This window comes from Macrobrachium nipponense, chromosome 27, assembly GCF_015104395.2.
Source record: "Macrobrachium nipponense isolate FS-2020 chromosome 27, ASM1510439v2, whole genome shotgun sequence".
NCBI classification, from domain to species: domain Eukaryota; kingdom Metazoa; phylum Arthropoda; class Malacostraca; order Decapoda; family Palaemonidae; genus Macrobrachium; species Macrobrachium nipponense.
Genome location: NC_087216.1, coordinates 26,276,044 through 26,300,076, shown reverse-complemented (window position 1 = coordinate 26,300,076; position 24,033 = coordinate 26,276,044). Strand labels below are relative to the sequence as shown.

The 24,033-nt window shown below is 36.9% G+C and overlaps 1 protein-coding gene and 3 long non-coding RNA genes across 4 annotated transcripts; 3 read left to right on the top strand and 1 right to left on the bottom strand.

Annotated features, from left to right (window-relative positions):
• The first annotated feature begins 888 nt into the window (after window positions 1–888).
• LOC135200955 (venom protein 302-like) lies at window positions 889–3,508 on the top strand. The gene is made up of 3 exons (XM_064229728.1): window positions 889–1,269; window positions 2,369–2,495; window positions 3,233–3,508. Exons 1-3 carry the CDS (start codon window positions 1,220–1,222, stop codon window positions 3,413–3,415), a joined length of 360 nt encoding a protein of 119 aa, XP_064085798.1. The 5' UTR covers window positions 889–1,219; the 3' UTR covers window positions 3,416–3,508.
• A 2,338-nt stretch (window positions 3,509–5,846) lies between these two features.
• LOC135200954 (uncharacterized) lies at window positions 5,847–7,842 on the bottom strand. Its single transcript, XR_010311404.1, has 3 exons — window positions 7,629–7,842; window positions 7,091–7,223; window positions 5,847–6,305 (listed from the first exon to the last, which is right to left on the bottom strand). It is a non-coding gene; the product is annotated as an uncharacterized LOC135200954 (long non-coding RNA).
• Window positions 7,843–14,993: 7,151 nt separating this feature from the next.
• LOC135200953 (uncharacterized) lies at window positions 14,994–17,289 on the top strand. Its single transcript, XR_010311403.1, has 3 exons — window positions 14,994–15,153; window positions 15,653–15,773; window positions 17,082–17,289. It is a non-coding gene; the product is annotated as an uncharacterized LOC135200953 (long non-coding RNA).
• Window positions 17,290–18,532: 1,243 nt separating this feature from the next.
• On the top strand, window positions 18,533–21,531 carry LOC135200952 (uncharacterized). Its single transcript, XR_010311402.1, has 3 exons — window positions 18,533–18,691; window positions 19,408–19,546; window positions 20,678–21,531. It is a non-coding gene; the product is annotated as an uncharacterized LOC135200952 (long non-coding RNA).
• The last annotated feature ends 2,502 nt before the right edge of the window (window positions 21,532–24,033 follow it).

Genomic DNA, 24,033 nt, shown 5'->3' with positions numbered 1-24,033 from the left:
GCAACGAACGAATGAATGGACAACCCCCCCCCACACCCCCAGCGCTCTCTCTCTCTCTCTCTCTCTCTCTCTCTCTCTCGGCCTCGTCTTAAAAAACTACCGCCCGCCAACTCAATGAACACCTTTGCTTCATCCGGTGCAAACCTGTTTTTGAATCATCCTCTCTCTCTCTCTCTCTCTCTCTCTCTCTCTCTCTCTCTCTCTCTCTCTCTCTCTCGACGATTATTAAACCCAGTTCCTTGAATTCCGTTTGAGAATGATTCATCTGCCCCACCTTTCAGAATTTCGTTGTATACGTAACGTAACATTAGTCGCATAATTCATGGATCGTTTGTTTTTTTCAGTTTTTGGCGTTGTTTCTCTGCCTTTTCGGGACTATGTTATAGACTATTATGATAATCTATACGTTGTGAGCGTATATCGCACATGTTTTGCAGTGCTTTTTTTTGTTGTTTCTGGGTCTTTTAAGACATAAATAGCTTTGAACTTGGCTCCGTTATATAGGTCTAGGGCAAGCATATATAGCTTTGAAACCGCCACACACTTTACTTCACTTTTAATACATATACCAATCGTTTCCAATATTAATAAACGTCATGTTGCTCTTCCTAAGATGTCATATTCATCATCATTCAAGGAACAACCCGTAAAACATACGTACAACCACACAATCACATACATACTAGACTCGCACAATGGCTCCTCCTCATTCCAGACATTTCTAGTAGTCAGTCAGGAGAGAGAGAGAGAGAGAGAGAGAGAGAGAGAGAGAGAGAGAGAGAGAGAAGGGTCTCTCCCAGTTACTGAGAATAGAAACCACACACCCACCCACACACACACACACAAACCCACAAACACACGAAAACATCCACACAAACAACTCGCTCCTAATCATTCCAGTCACTATTCAAGTCAGGTGAGAGAGAGAGAGAGAGAAAGAGAGAGCCCTCACCCAGATACCGAGAATGCGAGAACAGCAACGCGTTTGTCAGAGCGGTGCGTCATAGGGTGTAGAAGGTTCTTGAGAATACGTATATAAAAAGGGACAGCTTTATCGACTTGGCACCAAAGCGTGGAAGAAGGACGCGCCTGTGTGATCCCGAGGAGAGCTATAGCCAATCCTTCTCCTCCTTCTTCTTCAGTCGTTCATAGCTGCGTCTAGTGAAAGACTGAAGGACTTATAATACTGAAACTTCAGTGTTGTTTCATTCACTGCGTCATGAAGGCTCTAGTGTTGGTGTTCGCGTGTCTGTGCCTCTTTGCCAAGAGGTAAGGAAGGCCCTAGGCCTATATGCCTTTAGAGCAATTGTTTTTCCCGTTGTTTTCTGTGTGTGTTAGTGTTGTTTCGTGGTTTATTTAGCGTTATATATTGCCTGATAGTGTAGTTTCATTCTTCCTTCATAAGGAAGGACCCAGTAGGTCTATATGCCTAAAAATTCACAAGTTGTTCGTGTCCCCTTGCTCTCTGTGCTAGTATTGTTTTGTGGTTTATTTTGTATAATATATATTGCTGGATAGTGTTGTTGCATTCGTTCATGATTGCCAAGTTCATTCGTGACTAAACAGAGCAATAATAATAATTTATAGAAAAAACCGGATATTATATATCGATCAATTCACCAGAGCATCTAAAAATATTAAACAAAAAACTTCCAATATAAAAACCAGAAATTTTACAAAAAGTGTATTTTTTTTTTTAATTCTGAAAACAAGAAAGATTTTAAGATACGATTAATTGAATGAGATTTCCAGTGCATCTAAAAATAATAAATAAGAAAACTTCCAATATAAAAACCAGAAATTTTACAAAAAGTGTATTTTTTATTCTGAAAACAAGAAAGATTTTGAGATACGATTAATTGAATGAGATTAGAATAATATATATATATATATATATATATATATATATATAGTAATATATATATATATATATATATATACTATATATATATATATATATATATATATTAAAATTATTAACTGGATAAAAGACCAGAATCCTAGACAGGGTAGGGTAAACAAGTTCTTGATGAGGAGAGAGAGAGAGAGGAGAGAGAGACCGAGGATTGAGAGAGATGAGCGAGAGGAAAAAATGATGAAGATAAAAAAAATGACAAAACAAGTTGACAATGGACTCTATTTTGAAATACGCTCACCTTGAGCCAAGCTCTAAGCTCTTGAACAGTTACTGAGCTAGAAGAGAGAGAGAGAGAGAGAGAGAGAGAGAGAGAGAGCTTCAAAATACTCTAGAATGTTATCTAAAACCTATGACCAGAATTTGTCACCATGAAGAGCAGCACGCCTCATGGAGCCCACTACTGGTGAAGCTCTTCAATACAGTCTAAATAATTTCTGTCTTTTTCTGCAGCTCTGAGGCTCTGTCTTGCTACTGCCCGGAAGATGGCTCTGCTTGTCAGCAGAGGAAGCTGACGGAAGTGGAGTGCCCCTTCGGAATCATCCTGGACCACTGTGAATGTTGCCGAGTCTGTGCAAAGGTGAATGAAGACCCTTAAATATGTTCATTCATTGAAAACCACACATTAATCTTAGTTAGGCTGACATATTTCCAGCACTTTCCAAAAGTTCGTTGTCCGCATATTTACTCACATGTTATCAACCAGTTGGCTTGCGTTAAGTGGCCAACATGTGGATATGTAAACCATAAGTGTCCAGGTGATATGTTTCAGATAAGTTGCCAACATGTTGTCAACCTGTAGGTTATATGTATGCAATAAGTTGCCAACATGTTTTTAACCTGTTGGTAACATATATGCTATAAGTTTCTAATATGTTTTCAACCTGTAGGTGTTCTCAACCTGTTGGTGATGAATGCAATAAGTTACCAACATGTTTTTAACCTGTTGGTGATGTATGCAACAAGTTTCCAACATGTTTTTAACATGTTATTATGTTTGCAACAAGTTTCTAACATATTATAACCTGGTGTTGATGTATGCAACATGTTCCCATCATATTTTCAACCCGAAGGTTATCTGTACACAGTAAGTTGCTAACATGTTTTCAGCATGGGGGATGTGTATGTAACAAGTTGCTAACATGTTTGAGATGAGTTGCCAACAAATTTTCAACCTGTTGGTAATATGTATTCCGCAAGCTGCCAACATGCATTGATAACTTGTCTCACTGAAGTAAGGACAATGAAATCACATAGATTTTAAGGTATAAACTCACCATCTTGCATCAATCTTAAGGAAGATTCTCTCCTTTCCAGGGACCTGGCGAGGAGTGCGGAGGCCCCTGGGACATCTCCGGAAGGTGCGCCAAGGGATTTATGTGCGTTCCTAAACCAGGGGACGAGGAGAAGTACCACTTCAAGGGAAAATGCCAGAAGACTGTTCCCACGCGCCCAGTGGGCGGGGCAGTTGACAGCGGGTTGGATGCGGAGATGCTATAGAGAAATGGAAACCAAGTAGAGTGTATCCCTTAACTTATGCCTTATTGTAGAGTGACAATTTTTATACCGAAATAAAGTTATGCGTTGACAGTTTCTACCGTTTTTATAAATCTTTCCTACGTATTCAGAGCAATGGACTGTAAATTGAACCCATGTTTACGAAGTTAGGTTAACTTAGAATGACTGATGTGTATTGAATGAGTCCTCAAATATGAATACAACTATAGCTAGTTCACTTAAGGTAGATTCTTGGATGATCCGTATGCTTACAAGACGTTTTTTTGGCGGCCACTGATTGGCTTGTACCGTGAGGTAGGCAGCTCCCAGCCAATCAGCGCCCGCCAAACAAACGTCTCGTAGCCATACGGCTCACCCAAGATTCTACCTTAAGTGAACCAGCTATAGTGTCACCTATCAGAAGTTTTCCAAACTAAAACCCAAAACTACAAAATTAAAAAAACGAAGCAACATTCTCCTTCCATCATAAATTAGAGTTGAATTTCAGAAAAAAACCAAGTTAATTTTCCATATCCTTAGGTTGGCAGAGTCCATAGGCCCACACCATGCCTATAATAATTCTTTTTTACACCTAAACCTCCATTACATCAAAGTCGTGGGATTGATAATATATCATTACAAACAGTCCTGGAGTTGTGACGCCAGTTATTAATATCAAATCAATCATTTTTTAGTTTATTCTGAGCAGGGAAAGCACCTTCAGATAGAATATTTTAAACAATGGCAGTTTTCTTGATTATAAGTATTTATACAACTCGGCCATAATCTTGTAGGACTTTTATATCCACATCCATCCAAATAACAAGACCTGGGCGACTGAACTGATATATTTTAAAAAGGTAATGAATTCAAATGTTTCCTATCATGACCCGCAAACATACAGGTTCGAAGATTAATGTTAACGACGACATTTTAATGAAGTTTCTTTACGCTCATTACTCAGCTGCGAAGGGGAGCCATCTTGAACCCTAGACTTATAGGTACCGAAAGTTCAAAAACCTCCTCCTCTTCTCTCTTTTCCCGCTGCCGTCCTGACGTCAGCGGGTTCTTCCCCCTGCTAAGTTCTCTTCCGCATTAGAGGTCACCTTCCCAATTCTCAAGAAAGCAAGCAGCGAGCAAATAAAGCAAGCGCAAGGTCTGGGGCGGTCGGCGGGAAGGGGCGGCTTTTAATAATTCAAACAGGTTTCACAGCGAGTGATCGTCAGTTGGGTCTATATACTTGTTTATTTTCCCGTTTATTTCACCCAATTTGACTTTGTCCCGTTTGCCCATGCGTATAGTTATAGTTATAGCGAAGAAACGTTATACAGTCAATAGGCCTATAGGGAATATTGCAAGGTGGGGCGCTGGGGTGGGGGTAGGGAGACCTTTAGACTATATATGCTTTCAAAAGACCGCCAGTCTAGAGAGCGAGTTACGGTGCATTAGACGCAACTTCTATAACGCCGTAGAGAAACGTATACTAACAAATAATACAATATTACGCTTTATAAAGTATACGGATAGACTCACACACACACACCTACACACCCATATGCGCACGCACGCAGTGTGTAAATGAGTCTAAAAGTGTGACGGAAGTCACAAGACTTTGGAATTCCAATCACGTTCTGGCCAACGAGTTAGTCATCGCACCTTCCCCATAAATTCATGATTTGATTCATAAAGGGAATTCACTTGATTCCCTCTCTCTCTCTCTCTCTCGTGGGAAAGGAAGATGATGATTATTATGGTGGTGGTTGCGTCATCATTCATGTTAACGAAACTTGCAATTTAAACACTCACAGCTGGTTATATCGATGATAATTATTTGCCAAGTGCTTGGTTATTATTATCATTATGAGAAATAAGGTTCCAATAAGGAGACATTACTGGAACCAGGCGAGATCACACCCAGACGATTTTTTTAGAAGACTTTACCATTTCCTACTGGTTGAAACCAGTCTCGGGCCATAGGCCTACAAATTTTTTTTACCTTATTTTAACCTAAATGCCATTAAAACAAAGCCCCAATTAAATAAAGTAGTTCAAGATCACAAGAGAGCGAAAAAAAAAAAAAAAAAGTCACAAAAAATTCTGGTAAAATTTCTTTCCTATTAACCGGTAGGTTCCCATGACAAGATAAAATGGCGTCACAAAAGGGAACATCAATCCTCAGAGGGGGCTTCAAGGGTGAGGTTGCAAGCCTCACCCCCCTCCCCCTCTCTCTACCCTGGTTATAATCCACATCAGTCGACTGACTAAAAGGTGTAAATACAATCCAAATAGATCAACTTATTTATTGAGAAACAACACATAAGGGGACTTGATTTTAAAAACATTATTTACTTCATTGATCTGTAAGTCATTAATAAGAAACGGAAATTAAAATATTCAAAATATTCAATAAAAATTAGGGGAAGAATAAAAACAGTCTTGATATTTATTTATTTTTCTAAAATCCAAGATGGCGGACGAGCTGTTAACAAAATCTCTTGACATTTCAAGACAATCTCATTCAAAATTGGCGCCCATTCACTTTTTAATAATCTCTGAAGTACAACAGTTATTAATTCCCTAGGACCAGATTCTTAAACAGAAAGAATTAAAACAACAAATTACATCAAATTACATATATAAAAATATCAACTACAAACACTTCATCAATTCCTCCAGCATCCAGATTCACTGGTTGTCTCAGATTCGTCTTCCGTACGCGTATCAGAAGGCGGTCGATCGACAAACCCGTACGAGACGCGTATCGTACCTTTTACGCGCATCGTCCCGTGGCCTGGAATGATAGACCGGGCCTTGTTTTGTTGAAGATGCACGAGTATTCAGGACCGCATGTTCCTTCTAAGCCCCAGGGGCCTCCACAAGTCTCCCCTGGGCCCTGAAAATGGATAAAAAAATTTCTCCTCAGTGGATGTGGTGTTTTGTTTCGGGGGGGGATGGGGGCGGGGGCGGGGGGTAGTGAGGGGAAATTGCTTGCATTGTGGCTTCATTGCAGTGTATCGCAATTTTGTTTCATAAAATTTAATGCAATTTTGTATTATGAAACTTATTGCAATTTTGTGTGATAAGATTTAATGTAATTTTGTATTATGAAATGTATTGCAATTTTGTATTACAAAATTTAATGCAATTTTGTATTATAAAATGTATTGGAATTTGTATTAAAAAATTTAATGCAATTTTGTATTATAAAATTTGATGCAATTTTGTATCATAAAATGTATTGAACTTTGTATTATAAAATTTAATGCAACTTTGTATTATAAAATGTGATGCAATTTAGTATTATAAATTGTATCGCAATTTTGCATTATACAATGTATTGCAATTTTATATATTATAAAATGTATTGCAATTTTGTATTATGAAATTTTTTTCTTGCAAGTGAGTGTATTGCAAGCAAATTACACCGAATTTTACTTGCAACATGACTTTGTTGCAAGCACTGAATTATCCCCAATTGTGAAGCAAGAGTGCCCTTGGGAAAAAAAAAAAACCTCAACGTTAAAAAAGGAATGATTGTTTCTTAGTTCCACACAATCAAAATAATAACGATAGTAAAAAATCAATACTTCAAGCAAAAAAGGCTTATATAATGAAAAAATGCAAAATCTTATAGGCCTAGACTCATCCCCAACTGCTAATCACCACAGGTGTCCTTACCTTAGCGCAGGTGTCACAGCAACCGCAGACGTCCTTGGTGACCCCGTAAGGGCAGTCGGAATCTGTCAACTTGCCCCTTGGGCAAGTTGACTCCTCAGGGGTGCAAGGAACACAGGACAGGCCGTGGGTAGTACTAGAATGAATTTCAAAAGGAGATTAAAAGTATTTGTTGATGTGATTAAGTTGTAAAACCAGGTTAGGCCTAACAACTACTGTCAGTAATTCTTTGGTTGCAAGGCAGAATTTATTTTCAATCACTCATGAAGGCTAGCCAATCATGAACTGCCAAAGAAATTATGAAGAAAGCTGTCTATATTCGTTTAAAATGAGTTTGTTTGTTATTTTTTTGTTTTTTAATTAGAATTTAGAAATCCTATACCCCATGACCTTCAATAGAGCAGACTTTGAAGCTACTTCTGACTGGAGAAAAAGTCCTGATTTGAAATGTTTTCACTTATAAGTCATACAATTTCAGCCTTATTATTAACTCCAAAAAAGGAACAAACCACAATGTTATCACGTTGACAAAATAGCTTACCTCACCGCCAGCGCGCACAGACAAATGAAGATCACAATAGCCTTCATGATGACTGAAGAAGAAGCAACTGTGTAATCTACGATGCACACGAATCGGCTGTCAGTCCTTTTTTTTCCCGGTTTTGGTGGGTCCTTTTCACACCGACGTCCTTCGATTGGGAGATCACCTTTCAGAAGGCAGACTTGGCATCCACTGGCTCAATGAATTGAGCACGTCCAGTATTTATGGATGGAAGTATAACGCGGTGTGCAGCTGGGCGCGCCGCCGCGCCTTCGAACAGGTTTTCAGGCCGATGATGTTGCTCATCTGCTTCTTCGTTTCTTCCTTCGTCGGGGTTTAAAAATGGGCCTTTCTCATAAGATGGCAACTCTCTTTTAAGAAAGACATCTTTGTGCGTGTTTGAGAAGACTCTTGAATTCGCTACGATGGAAGAAAAGACAGATTTATTGGTTAGGCCTAGTCATCGCCTCCTCGTAGCCATATTCATTATCCTTGGTTGGATGCCGTAAGAAAAGATTGGTTAATTAATAGCTGGATTGACAGACAGACTCATAGCGGGAGAAACTATCGTCTAAACTCGTTTAGACTCTTTTCTCACTCATGTTTAGACACCTGTGATACGTACTTGCTATGAAGTACACCTATAGGACTAGAGTTTTACAACTTAGTACCGTAGGATTGCGTGACTCGGTAGGTGCGTCTTGTTCGCCAATCTTCTAAAAAAAGGAAACCTTGCCCCTTTTCTTTTATCATAAAATATTTTCTTAAAACTGCTAATAAATGAATCTCATGTTTCCAAGAGGAAGAATGAATTAAAACGAACTTTTAACCACAATTTTTAGAGTTTCGGATTGAGGAATTCTGACATAATTCTCGTCTCGTGACTTGGGTGCGTTCGAAAGATAAAAGTAAAGATATAATTGTCTTCGGAATTTGATAAAATCACATAGGTATGTATGGGCCTACAGCTCATTAACGCCTATATACGAAAAATAAGGAATTGAACGAATAGGAAAGAAACAAAGAACATGCAAGACGCAAATATCTATGTAAGTTACTCTCTAAAGTGAAATAACTTTGAAACTCTAAAGTGGGTAGAGATATTTAACTAAAACTCCTCTGCATACATCCTTTCTTGAACCAAACTGTTACGTCACACTACAATAGGAACGCATAACTGTGGAACATTTTGAAAGAGCTGTCTGCGCGCATATGCTCGCTAGAGCGCATCTGGGTGCGCGTAATCTATGCAGTTTAAGATAGCTTAATTCATAGAGCTTTGGTTTTTCCAAAGCGTTTTGTAATCGACATTTTTTTTTGAAAGCACAACACGACTCTCAGATAGGTAGTCAACGATTAGTACCACTGGACCCACGCTAGCGCGAATGATTGCAACCGAAAGCTAGCGCAATAGCACGCTATATAATATGCAAGGCTTTGGATCGCATTTAGCGGAGCAAAAAACCAGAGAAGTCATCCAGTGAACGATATTTTTTATATAAAAATGAAAGAAAGAGGGAAGCCCAGCGTCGTTCGTGATTTAAACCGAGGCGCCGTTACAGAGGCAAAGAACCGCGCCTTAACTTATAGGCCTATAAGCCTAAGAAGCTTTGCAGCCATCTTGGGAATTCGACAGAGAGAATATATACTTAAACATACTTAAACGAGCGCAGCCAAAATGAAACAGAGCAAGTGAGGGAGCCGTTTCATGGCCAAATTCAAGCCAAAACTAGCAGTACTTCAATTACTACTCTTAACGGTTCCTTAGCACGTTCATGGTTATGAACAGGAGCCTTGAAATTATTTTGGTGTATTTATGCGTCTAATGAAATCAAACGCTATTAAACAAACATCCGCTTTCTGTAATTCAGGTTATGTGAAACTGTTTGGGATTGAAATCAGCAATCGATAACAAGTCTTGTTTTCATTAACAATGTGAATTTTATTGAAAATATCAGTGTTTTCACTATCAAATACCACAAAAGTTTAGTTATATTTATAAAGCTTCTTTATTTTCAACTAAAGCTGACATATTCCATTAGACAGCTAAACAGGTTTGATACTATAGGCCTAAAAAGATAGAAAAAGGGTCTATATTTGTGTTTTTTAGGCTCATGCGTGTGTATCATACTAATTAAAAAATGCTGTTTTGTATTCGTATTGAATATTAGTAGTATCACTGCTATATCTCAGCTCACTTGTATGTACAGTGGGGCTCAAATCTCATGCGACATGATTCTTTTTGTATCGTCCATATTCTCAGACTCAACGTTATGTTGCCAAGTAGAGCTATTTTTTTTCTTTTTTTCATTTGTAATGTCATACATGTCGAAAAGTTTGTGAATTCACAGCTAGCCTTATTTTTCTTATGGTTAAATAGATATGATCCCTTTTATGCATTGGTATAATTCTTAATTTGTGTGATTTGAAATGATTTTTTTTTATCTTTACGTTGCTCAGTTCAAGTGTGGTGTGATAAGGTTAGCGGTGCCAGCAATGAAAGCACACTTAACATGCTCCTCGGACTAGTCAACATAACCATATCTGCAGCATTATGACAGTAGACCTAATAAGCTCAACAGTTATAACAACAATTTCAATGCAGGAATATGAATTAAAACAAGTTTTATTTGAATGTTGAAGATTTCGGCTGCGTTTAAGCTGCCTTGGAAAATGTTTTATAGGCCTAAAAAAATCATCTAAGGCATCTGAGATGTAATCTGTTACTCATGAATTTATTTGTAGAGATTACCTGTTCTTTGAGCAATATGAATTACAACCAGTTTTCTTTGAATGTTGAAGTTTCAGGCTGTGTTTAAGCTGCCTTTGTGTTGCAAAATGATTTATAGGCCTAGAAAAATAATCTAAGCTTTCTGAGATGTAATCTTTACTAATGTTTTTATTTGTAGAGATTACCTGTTCTTTGAGGAATAAAAGATGATGATGATTTTGGTTATTTGGAGAAGATGGCTATAATCGAAATATCATAAGTATTAATATCAAGGCATATGGAACACTGGTTTTTCAACTGGTTTACAATATTATTTTCTTAAAAGTCCTTCTGCTCGCTTTTGATTTATAATTTATTCTTTCATAAGGTAATTTGAAGTGCAAGAATGTGTAGATAACCTCATTTGCTTTCTGGCCAGAAATTGTTAATATAGACATGTGAATGTTAAGCGTAAAGTAAAGAAATCTAAAACCTAAGCCTAGGAATAATATCTTGGCTTTGACAAATAAGCGAATATTTGCTAGTATGCTATCAGTTTTGAAATATTAAGAAAGATAACAAATAATTATGTATGAAAATCCAAATATTCCTTAAACACATAAGGTAAATGTTTTCAAGATAATTTAATGGTCGCTACTCATTGTAGACCTACTTATATACCAGGTGATTGTTGTTGCACCGACACTGATACGTCACACATGCTCCCCCCACACGTTGATATCGGTGGGCGCATTCTACTTTTGTATATACATATTTACATTTTCTCAGCGTTGAGGGTAAAAACAATCAAATAGGACTATTTCAAATTTTATGTTTGCTTTGGAAGCATTATTAATGTTACAATTTTTTAAATTTTTTTATTTAACATTTGAACTGAGGTTTGATGGCGACTTCGTTTTGGTCAAATGCTTGAGCAATGAGTGAACGAAAGTTTTGAAATGTTTCGTAAGGTTTTTTCTGAAATTTGGCTACACGTGACATTTTCTTACATTTTTTAAATATATGACAGATTTCACTCTCATGAAACATATTATGGCCTTAGCGTATGCGGTACTCGTGTTTTCGCATTGAAATAACAGATAAATATGGAGTATGCTAGGTTGCCAGTTAGTGGATTTTTGAACGAAATCCTATGGAGTCATGTCGCATGAGATTTGAGCATCACTGTACCTAAAAAAAAATTAGAGAAAATCTTCCTAAAGTTTGTTGTCATTGCGAGCCACACTGTACCATGATGGCCAAGTGAATTATCCATCCTTTAGCAAGACGTGTTCAAAATAGGGAGAAGAAGAAGAAGAAGAAGAAGAAGAAGAAGAGAAGAAGAAGAAGAAAAAGATAATCGGGTACCTTCCTACAACGCCGTCCTCCATGGCCCCACGAAACTCAAGAAGGAACAAGGAAGTCGTTGTAAACTATTTGATTAGAACGTATACTCAATCGGGCTAGGCCCTTCTCTCTCTCTCTCTCTCTCTCTCTCTCGCTCTCTCTCCTCTCTCTCTCTCTCTATCTCTATGTATATATATATATATATATATATATATATATATATATATATATATATATATATATATAGCAACACCGGCTAAACCGGTAAGTCTATCCACCACAAAAAAAGAGCAGGCTAGGCCCATAAACTTAAGAATAAACGGATAAATCAATCAATAAACAAAAACACGACAAAGACTCCTGCAGATTAAATGCAAGTTCTTCATTTTTACTTTAAAAAACAGCAAACTCATGTATCAAAATCAATGCTTATGCAACAGGCAAGTTTCCCAAAGGTGACCTTCAAAGTAGCGTTCAGCCTAAGGGAAAATTCCTGGCGCTCCGCTTGACCAAGTTACCTTTACGTCATTCAAGAGCTCTCAGCGTTGCCTGGCGTCAGTTTCCAACGTCTTTAGACGTCAGTGCTCTTAGACATGACGTGGATAAGTACGTTTACGATTTCAATGATCGTAAAGTTTCACTTTAACGTAAAAACAGATTAGACTCAGGCGTTTAAAATTCCCGGCGCTCCGCTTGAACAAGTTACCTTTACGTCATTCAAGAGCTCTCTTGCGTCTGTTTCCAACGTCTTTATTAGACGTCAGTGCTCTTTTAGACATGACGTGGATAAGCACGTATATGATTTCAATTATCGTAATGTTTCGCTTTAATGTAAAAAAAAGAAAAAAAAAAGATTAGACTCAGGTGCTTAAAATTCCTGGCTCTCCGCTAGACCAAGTTACTTTTACGCTATTCAACCGTTTGAAAAACGTTGCCTGACGTCGATTTCCAACATCAATAGACGTCGTTGTCGTCAGATACGACGAGAATAAGTACTTTTACGATTTCAGCAACCATCAAGTTTCATTATAACATAAAGGTTTAGATTTATGCCAATAGATGTATAATTTTATGCGCATCTGGGCCTGTATTGTTTATTTGGTTGGATGCGTTGGCTTCGTGCCCAACGAAATTACATTCATGATTTTCATTCCATACCAGAAATCCACGGCGTCATATCTGGCTATTTGGTATTGTATTATGCTTTAGTAATCATTTTACAAAATAATTCACCGTCATTTAACCAAAACGTGACGGTTTATCGTGTATCAGTGGCCTTGAAACAGACGACACATCACTGCATGACTTGAGGCACGAAACTGTGACTGCGCATCAGGGTGTCTGTGGTTTCGTTATATCGAAGTTGCTTTTCGACTCCATACGTTCAAGAGCAACAAAGACCAGAGAGAGAGAGAGAGAGAGAGAGAGAGAGAGAGAGAGAGAGAGAGAGAGAATATAAGCCTTGATAATCAATTTTCATCGGCCTAAAAATATTCAACTACTAAAAAACTACATTATTGTTATGTTAACGTTTCAAAACTTCGGTGTATAATTTGCGGAAGTCTGAGGAGTACTCCAGGGGAGTAAATATCACTGCAGAGGCCTCAGGAGTACTCCGAGGGGAGTAAACGATACTGCGGAGGCCTTAAGAGTACTCTGGGCGAATAGACAATATTGCAGAAGGCTAGGGAACACACCGGGGGGAGTAGACAATATCGTGGGGTGGTCAGGAGTACTCCAGGGGAGTAAGCAGTATCACAGAGGACCTAGGAGTAGTTATGGGGTTAAACAGCATTGCGGAGGCCTCAGGAGTACTCCGTGAGGTGGGGGGCGGGGGGGGGCGGCAGTGGACAGTACCGCAGAGACCTCAGGAGTATCCAGGGAGGTGTGCGGAACCTTTACTAAAGTATATATATAGCTTGCCCCGCCGGAGGGCGTGGGTACTGCATATCCTGTTGGCTCGAATCTATGCTTGGATTCTTTTCCTAGTCTGAGCGTAGCCACACTGGGAAAGAAATTAACATTTGGAAGACGTATATACGTCCGATGATTTAATAATTCCAGGAATTTCGATCGCTTATAGGATTCCGTGTCCATTCGATATTCCTAATTTAGTGCTTATACGTCTGTCTTTCTCATCCGTGACCAAGAGGAAGTGGTTTCAGGGGCGTACTCATGATACCAATGGCTGCAGGAATGGTTCATAGGCCTAGCAGCATATAGTCTCCAGAAATGGAAATCTTAGAGTATGTAATTTGTACTATTGACCCCAGGAATAGTTTTTAGGCCTAGTAGCATAGTCTTCAGAAATGGAGTTTATTTTCGAACGTATCATTCGTGTGATTTGCTCCAGGAGTAACGTAGGTCTAACAGCATAGGTTTCAGAAGTATAATTCTTAAAACATAACCCTTGTAGCATTGGCTTTAGGAATATAGGCCTAACAGAATGGGCTTCAGAAGTATAATTCTTAAAACATAACCCTTGTAGCATTGGCTTTATGAATATATTAGGCCCAACAGCATAGGCTCCAGAAATGTAATTCTTCCAATGTTGACTTCAGAATATAAAGACATAATCCTTAAGTAATATTCCAGAAAGCTGTTTAAGGTCATTTTACACCTCAAGTAAGACACATGTGAACTTAGCAAATGAATAACTCATTCGTAAGTTTCGTATGAACACAAAAGTAAAAAAATAAAATTATTCGAGGATTGCACGAAGACGTAAAACACCATTATTTGAGGAACCAGTTTAACTTCGAGAGCTAGACGAAATAATCCCCCAAATCTCACTGGTATGCAACACGATCCGGGTACGGCTGACTGAGGAGGATCTTTTCCTCATCCAACTCATCCAATATTCATCTCACGCAGAATCACTGCGTCCACAAATTAATGAGCATACGAGCGTACATTATTAGCAGAATGGGTCTTAATCACATATCAGATTAATAGAAGGTATATTTATACTAATATAAGTGATTAGCCATCAAGGTGACCTTGAAGCCGGCTGAAGGCCAACAGGTATCTGATTCTTTCCCAACGGCTGTGTAAATGATCCGCGTATTTGATTGCTCACTTTTATTAATGTAAAAAATTTCTTATTTGAGACCTTTTTTTTCATAAATTTTCCCAAGTTTTCCTGGAAGAATGACGCCTCCAAAATCCTTCAAGTCTCATGTAAGGCTAAAAGTCAAACTGCGAAGACACAAGAATCGACCTTAGGTACGCCATAATTATTTTCAACTTTTTTTCTTTTATTGGATCCAGTTTTTAAGGGACGGGTTCCCAACGCTAATACATAAAAGGGTTGGTCGATCGCCGGGTGTGCCAGTGTTTCCTCGAATCTCTTGGAAGTGAGACCTTTCGATTTTTGCGAAGTGATTTTTAAGTTGTTTTCTTGGGGGGAAAAATGAACAAGTTCAGTTTGATAGCTGTGGCTGTGTTGTGCTTTGCCTTAGTTCAAAGGTAAGTGGTTTTATATATGTATAAGTATATGTATGTATATATATCATATATATATATATATATATTCTAGTAGCATATATAATATATTATATATATATATATTTAAGTATATACATATCTATATATATATATATATAGATATTATAGCTATATATATATTATATATATCAATCATATCTAGCTATCCATCTATCTATCTATTATCTATATATTATTATATATATATATATATCATATCTATATATAATATATATATTATTAATAATCTCATTTTATACTATCTATCTATATCTTCTATCTATCTATCTATCTATCCTATCTATCTATCTATCCTAAAAATTTCCCCACATCTATCTATCACTGATCTATCTATCTATTATATATATAGTATATATATATATATATATAGAGGTAGTCAGTAAATGTGGTCCGAGAGAGAGAGAGAGAGAGAGAGAGAGAGAGAGAGAGAGAGATTAAAGATCACCTGTCTCCTTTTCAGTGCGTGGGGTCTGTCGTGCCCTTGCTGGGAGGCCAGACCCAACTGTAGGCAACTGGACGAAACAACGTGTCCCTACGGTCTGACAACAGACGCCTGCGGTTGTTGTCCAAAATGTATCAACGTGAGTTCTGACATTTTTTTATTTTGAAATTTCTGACACCTTTTTTTTTATATTTCTGACATCTTTTTCAGACATTTTTTTTTAATTACTGACAATTTTCTTTAAGTGTCTAACGTTTGTTTCTGAAGTTTATGACAATTTTTTTTTAATTTCTGACACCTTTTTCCTTAAAATTCTGACACTTTTTTTTCTGGCATCTTTTGCTGAAGCTTCTGACATTTAAAAAAAATTACTGACACCTTTCATGAAGTTTCTAACATTTGTTTCTGAAGTTTCTAACACTTTTTTTTTCTAATTTCTGACACTTTTTTCAGAAGTTTCTGACATTTTTTATGAAGTTCCTGACATTTAAAAAATAACTCTGACTTTTCGTTTTTCATTTCTGACGCTTTTTTTACGTTCCTGAATTTTTTCTGAAGTTTCTGACGTTTAAAAAACAATTCTGACATTTTTGCTGAAGATTCTGACACTTTTTTTTTTTTTTTTTTTTTATGTTTCTAACATTTTTTTCTGAAGGTGGTGACATATTTTGAAGATTCTGACTTTTTCTGAAGTTGCTGGCACTTTTTTTTTTTTTTTTTTTTTTTTTTTTTTTTAATTTTAGCTTTTGAAGTTTCTGGCGTATTTTCTAAAGTTTCTGACAATTTTTTGAAAAATGTTGACGCTTTTTTGAAACTTCTCACACTTCCTTTTAAAGTTTCTAACACCTTTCCAAAGTTTTAACACGTTAAAAAATTTTTTCCTGGCGCTTTTTAAAATGTTTTCTGGTGCTTTTTAAAAAGTTTCCAACACTTTTTAGAGTTTCTAACACTTAAAATTTCCACCATTTTGAAGTTTCTAACACTTTTTAAAGTGTCTTACACTTATATGAAAGCGTCTAATACGTTTTTGATATTTTCTAACTCTTTAAAATTTTCTAACACTTTTCTGAAAGTTTCAACACTTTTCTGACGGTTTCTAACACTTTTTAAAGTTTCTGAAACTTTTTAAAAGTGTTTGAAACTTTTAAAAAGTTTTTACAACTTTTAGCTGGAACACTTTAAGAACCAATGCCCCTGGAAAACTTTAGGTGGAAAAACTCTAGGTGGTAAACTTTAGGAACCAATGCTCCTGGAAAACTTTAGTTGGAAAACTTTAGGAACCAATGCCCCCGGAAAACTTTAGTGAAAAGGAAAAACTTTAGGAACCAATGCCCCCGGAAAACTTTAGCTGGAAAAACTTTAACTGGAAAACTTTAGGAACCACAGCAACAGATTTGAAGACGTCTACATACTAAGCGGAGGCTAAAGATATATATTTTCATTGCAGGGTCCTGGAGAGGAGTGCGGAGGCCCCTGGAGGGTACACGGCCCATGTCCTGATGGATACGAATGTGTGACGAATCCCGAAGGACAAAAGACAGGAATTCGGGAGATCTGCAAGAAAGTAGAGGCTGCCAAACCCTAGTGGGATCAGAGACATAATTTTTTTGTATTACTGTATCTATCTTTTGGAGGTTAATAAATTTTTTTGAGCATTGAACTGTTTCTTGTTCCTGTTAATTCAAGTGTGGTTTAGAGAATCTATGCATCTCCCGGGTCAAGGTCAATTGAATGACCTCTTAGGGCTGCACCTTTGATATGTATATATATATATATATATATATATATATATATATATATATATGCATGCATGCATATGTGTATAAATAATATATATATATATATATGAATGTATACATAATAATTGTAGTTAGTTTCTTTTTTTGCATATAATTTAAATTTATATGCGTATCTATTATGTAAATGTAATAATTAAAATAAATGTAAAATAAATATGTACAATATATATAATACTAATATATAATATATATATATTATATAATATATTATATATATATATATAATAATTATAGTATATATATATATATATATACCATACAAAACATGTACAGTAAAGTACTAGACAATATGTATAGAAGAATAGAAAAAAGGAGCATATATGAGAAATAAAAGGACGTATACATGAATATGAATCAATGCATAATAACTGAAAAGAAGTAGTGCTGTCTCTCTTAAGGGACAGAAATAGTATTATCTCTCCCTCGGGGAAGACAAATAAGTAATGACTCTCGCTCAAGAGAAAGAAATGGTACTGTTTCTCCCTTATGGGCAAAGCACTCACCAAATGGGCGATTGACTTGAAATAGTAAGGTGTCCATTTGATAGAAGTTACTAAAGGCAACAGGAAATGCAGAAAAAAGAGATCACTCACTGGAAAACGAAGATAGATGGATAAACTAATAAAATATATAAATAAAGATTTTGATAAGTTATTAAGATGACGACGAGAATTGTTATTATGGCAGTAAATATACATTGCGTCTTCGCTCGAAATTTTAAGGTTAAAATTGCATAAATAGGATGGGAGACCGTTCCACAGTCCTCCACACCGTTCCACAGTGAGGAATAAAGGTACCTCTGGAACTGAGAAGTTCCACAGCATAAGAAACAAACGTATAAGGGCCATTTCGACGGCGCAGGAGCGATCTAAAAGCACCTTTGGGCAGTTCTTGAAAATCAGGTTTGAATGATTATAGTAGAACATCTCGTCTCACTGTTCCTATCAGTTTCAAGAACTCTAAGGGCTAAGTTAGATTGTTTGCGAATGAATATTCGATCTTATTGACCCGAGAAATGTTATTATTTTTTTTTTTTTATAGTCTTCTAGTGTATATTTTAGCCAGGGGGCATTGCGGTACCAAGGAACGCTCATGTGTATAAAGGGTGCCAGTTCAGAGTTTAGTCTACTAGTTCTTCCCCAGCTCCTGTTGAGAGAGGTCGGCCACCGAATATCACTAAATCTTAGACACAATACGTAATGATGAAGAAGATTCACCTGTTGCTTCCGGTCACCCTGTGCCTTGGTCTCATCCACAGGTAAGTGGGACGTGCTTTCAAAAGAGCCGATTTGCACAAGTTTTCGTCAGCGATCCAGAAGTTAGAAGGTAAGTATTTGAAGTTGGCAAATGTTCACCCGCTGTTTAAGGCTGTGATTTTGGGAAATTTACTTTGCCTTTTAATAAAAGCTTAAATTTTGTTTTTTGTTTTTATTCGTGAACACGTCCCACACATTCAGCCTAGCCCAAATATTGTCTGTGTTCTAAAAATGATAATTGTTTCTATTGGGAAACACGTACCGCTTAGTCTGACCATAATATTCTCTTGTATTCTACAATGATTTGTTTAAAAACTAGTTTTCTCAACATTCCTGCCATCAACTGGATTTAAATAATGAATTATATATATATTAATATAGCTATATTAGAGATATAATATATATAATATAATATGTTATATCATATATTTAATTTTTTTTTTTTTGTATTTTTTTTTTGGGGGGGGGGAGAAGAATAAAAAAAAAAAAACCACCACCACATTATCAAAATTATGAAGTCCCAGTGATATTCGAAAACATCATGTCACCGATTGACGCCAAACTTTTGCTGATATTCTATAATAGTACCTTACTGAGCCTTCTATATTTCTACTAGACCTTTACATTAACGTCACAATGTTGATACCGTCTCCAAAATAGTCTAACGTCTCAAAACACTAGAGTTATTATTTTTTTTTTAAATTTTTCCTTTCTCCAGCTCGTGGAGTTTTTCCTGCCCTTGCTTAGACTACGAGCCGGGGAGGAGAAACTGCCCTCCCCAGAAGACGCTGGAACAGTGCCCCCACGGGGCCACTTTCGACCCATGTTACTGCTGCCCTAACTCCAGATGCAAAAATGTAAGTCAAGGTCACGGTTAAGGGGCCTTTACGTAGCTTGGTTGGTTGTCAGAGCCCAGAGGTACATACCAGGTAGCTCGTTCCTTTCAAGGTTGAAGACTGACTTCCAAAAATGGTCAAAAGTATCTTGAAGTTACTGTATGCATATCTAAGGGTAGATTGATGCAACATTCATCTCAGTTGGTAGATCTAGTCCATAGGTCTACATCATGCGTCTTATTCCTCATAGAGCCTTACTAGACTTAAGCGACGCCTTTGGGTTAAAGGTCTGTGCTGGCTGCTGGCATAAGGCTGGTAAAGTCACTAGCCAACCGCTCAGACAGCTGACACCAAATTTCTAATCTTCTCACTGCTGTTACGTAATGATATTATCATTAACTGTCTCATATATTTTGGGTTAAATCTTGCATGACTGAAATCACTGTGGTCCATCTGATGTTAATTTAAAGACAATAATTAACTTAAAATGATCTCATAGTACATTACCTTTCAAAATCTACTTTCAGAGAAATTAAAACACTCGTTTCAATTTCTTTCAAACCTGTTACCAAAGAGATTCCTCCCTCTTGAAAGAATTACTGTTTTATGTTACAAAAGCATTTTCTATTGAGTTTTCTATGTTCCCAATTTGATCATTGATCCTGTATTTGTAAAAGTCTAAACAGGAATCTGGAATATCACCATAGATATCCTCCCTGAGACAGTCTAAGAGTAGACTAGGCCTAGTCTACTGGAAATATCTGATTTTTTTTTATGCTTACGAACGAAACACTAAAAAGGAGTAGGCCTAGGTTCTTTTAAATATTCTCCCTGAGGTAGTCTAAGAGTAGACTAGGCCTAGACTTCTGGAAATATCTGATTTTTTATGCTGACGAACGAGACAGTAAAAAGGAGTTGGCATAGGTTCGTTTAAATATTCTCCCTGAGATAGTTTCAAGAGTGGACTAGGCCTAGACTTCTGGAAATATCTGATTTCTTTATGCTTAAGAACGAGACAGTAAAAAGGAGTAGGCCTAGGTTCGTTTACCTGATCAGTTACGATTCTCGCTCGTTATTTCTTTGTTTTAGTCTCGTTTCTTTTTTGTTTTTCTGTGTTTAAAGTGTCTTAATTATTATTTCTTGCGCTCTCAGGGTCTTGGAGAAATATGTGGAGGTGACTTCGATCTCGACGGGCCGTGTGGGGAAGGTCTCGTCTGCCTGCCCTACCTGGGGGGAGACTATCCCGGCCTTTACGAGACCTGTCAGCTTGAGAACGTAACAACAACAACAACAACAGGAACACCATAACCAACATCTACAACAACAACAAGAGCTGCAGCTGCGCAAGACAGAAAAAAACCGTAGACGGTAGGAGAATTTCCAGTCGTTTACGTGACATGTCATCCCGTGAACATTGCAACAACAGCAGCAGTAACAACAACAGGAGCAGCAGCAAGAAGAAGAAGAAGAAGTACAACTACAACAGCAACAATAGCAACAACTTTAATAGCAACAGCACCAGCTGCGGAAGAAGAATAATAAAAAAAAAAAAAAACTCACCCTAGACCTAACCATCAACGGCGCCAAAGCAGAAAATCACGGCTGGAGATTTCCCAGTTTTTTTTCACGAGACGCGACAACCTGAGAACGCAACAACAGCAAAAAAACAGCAGGAACAACAACAGCAAAAACAGCAGCAACAACAGCAACAGCATTAACAGCAACAGCAGCTACGGAAGAATAGAAAACAAAAAAATTACCCTAGACCTAACCATCAGCCGCGCCGGAGCAGAAAATCACGGCTCTGAAAGCTGCAGTTTCGGGAGCATCATCATCATCGCTCCACAACTATAGACTCATGTCACTCCGTCACGCATCTGCCCTTTTGAATTTCCTCCTGGCGAACAATGCACTCAGGAGGCGTCTCGATAAATTCGCCTTTATGTACGTGCCTTTAAATAAATTGGTTTCCGTAAAAAAGAAAATAAATAAATAAAAAATGGCAAGGGGTGTTTTGCGTTTTTGAATCTCCTATCTTTTTGGAGCCGCGCAACCAGGTCTTCTTGGTGTGATAATTCCCGCCCGGGAGAGAGGTTTCAAGGTCTCTCTATAGAAACAGCTCGGTTGGCTCGTTCGTTGATTTTTTTTTCTTCAGTTTACTAACCAGTAAGTAACAGTGATTAACAGTAAATATACGATTTGAAAATCAACTATAAGACTAATGAAAGTTGCTTGCTGAACAGAATTACTAACCACTTAACCAGTAACAATAAATGACAGTAAATATACAAGTTGAAACTCAATTATAAGGTTAATGAAAGTTGCTAAACAGAATTGCTAACCACTTAACCAGTAAGTAACAGTAAATATACAAGGTGGGAAGCAACCATAAGATTAATGAAAGTTGCTAAACAGAATTACTAACCACTTAACCAGTAAGTAACAATGAAAGTTGCTTGCTAAACAGAAATACTAACCACTTAACCAATAAGTAACTGTGATTAACAGTAAATATACAAGTTGAAAATCAATTATAAGACTAATGAAAGTTGCTAAACAGAATTACTAACCACTTAACCAGTAAGTAACAATGAAAGTTGCTTGCTAAATTTACAGAAGTACTAACCACTTAACTAGTAAGTATCAGTAAATATACAAGCTGAGAAGCAATTACTATAAGATTAATGAAAGTTGCTAAACAGAATTACTAACCACTTAACCAGTAAGTAACGATGAAAGTTGCTTGCTAAACAGAAGTACTAACCACTTAACCAGTAAGTAACAGTGAATAACAGTATATATACTACAAGGTTAGAAGCAATTATGAGGTTAATGAAAGTGGTTTATGTAGAAAGAGTGATAGAATGTAACAATTATTATCTTAAAAAGAAAGCAAAGAGACAGAGAAAGAGGTGGTTTTCGCACAACTTTCTAAAAGAAAGTAAGACTAAAACGAGCTCACAGAATTAAAGAAAGTAATTTGAATAAAAGATATTAGACCAGAAAAATCCCTTAAAAAGAATGATAAAAGAGTTTCTTCGGCGCAGTCGAACTTTCTGCACAGCGTATGATATAATCAAGGCCACAGCAAATAGATCTATCTTTCGGTGGTCTCAGCATAATGCTGTGTGAGCCGCGGCCCATGAAACTTTAACCACCGCCTAGTGGTGGCCTGGTCTATACCGTTGCCAGAGGCACAATTATGGCCAACTCTAATCTTGAATATAATAATAATAATAATAATAATAATAATAATAATAATAATAATAAAATAATAATAATAATAAACTACTGAGGCTACAGAGCTGCAATTTGGTATGTATGATGATTGTAGGGTGGATAATCAACGTACCAATTTGCAGCCCTCTAGCCTCAGCAGTTTTCAAGATCTGAGGATAACCTTGAATGTAATAATAATAATAGTAGTAGAAAAAAACTACTGAGGCTATAGAGCTGCAATTTGGTATGTATGATAATTGGAGGGTGGACGATAAACATACCAATTTGCAGCCCTCTAACCTCCGTAGTTTTTAAAGCTCTGAGGATAACCTTGAATATAATAATAATAAAAATAATAATAATAGTAAAAAAAAACTACTGAGGCTATAGAGCTGCAATTTGGTATGTATAATGATTGGAGGATGGACGATAAACATACCAATTTGCAGCCCTCTAGCCTCGATAGTTTTCAAGATCTGAGGCCGGACAGAAAAAAAAAAAAAAGCGCGGACGGAAAGACAAGACAAAACCGGCACAAAAGTTTTCTTTTCAGAAAACTAAAGTTGGCATCTCATAAAAAACTGGCTTTTGGAATTCTGTCCTTAACAGCATGGAACTTAAGGTTTGGAATTCTTACGATAACGTCTAAGGAAACGTTACAATAACACCAGTATTGTAGGAAATAGGAATAAGCTTAGCGTCTACTATAGCCATTACAATAACACCAGTATTGTAGAAAATAGGATTAAGCTTAGCGTCTACTATAGCCATTACAATAACACCAGTATTGTAGGAAACACGATTAAGCTTAGCGTCTACTATAGCCATTACAATGACACCAGTATTGTAGAAAATAGGATTAAGCTTAGCGTCTACTATAGCCATTACAATGACACCAGTATTGTAGAAAATAGGATTAAGCTTAGCGTCTACTATAGCCATTACAATAACACCAGTATTGTAGGAAATACGATTAAGCTTAGCGTCTACTATAGCCATTACAATGACACCAGTATTGTAGAAAATAGGATTAAGCTTAGCGTCTACTATAGCCATTACAATGACACCAGTATTGTAGGAAATAAGATTAAGCTTAGCGTCTACTGTAACCATTACAATGACATCTGTATTGTAGGAAGTAGGATTAAGCTTAGCGTCTACTATAACCATTACAATAACACCAGTATTGTATAATATAATACTAGAGGATTAGGCTTATAACGTCTACTACAACCAAACTCTAAAAGATTAGTTAATTCCAATATTCCTCAGCTGTTTCAATAACTGTC

Excerpts from the sequence above, each read along its gene's own strand:
- LOC135200955 (XM_064229728.1), top strand. The coding sequence starts at position 1,220 with ATGAAGGCTCTAGTGTTGGTGTTCGCGTGTCTGTGCCTCTTTGCCAAG. Across the intron at positions 1,270-2,368 it reads CTGTGCCTCTTTGCCAAGAG|CTCTGAGGCTCTGTCTTGCT; the intron begins GTAAGGAAGGCC and ends CTTTTTCTGCAG. Across the intron at positions 2,496-3,232 it reads GTTGCCGAGTCTGTGCAAAG|GGACCTGGCGAGGAGTGCGG; the intron begins GTGAATGAAGAC and ends TCTCCTTTCCAG.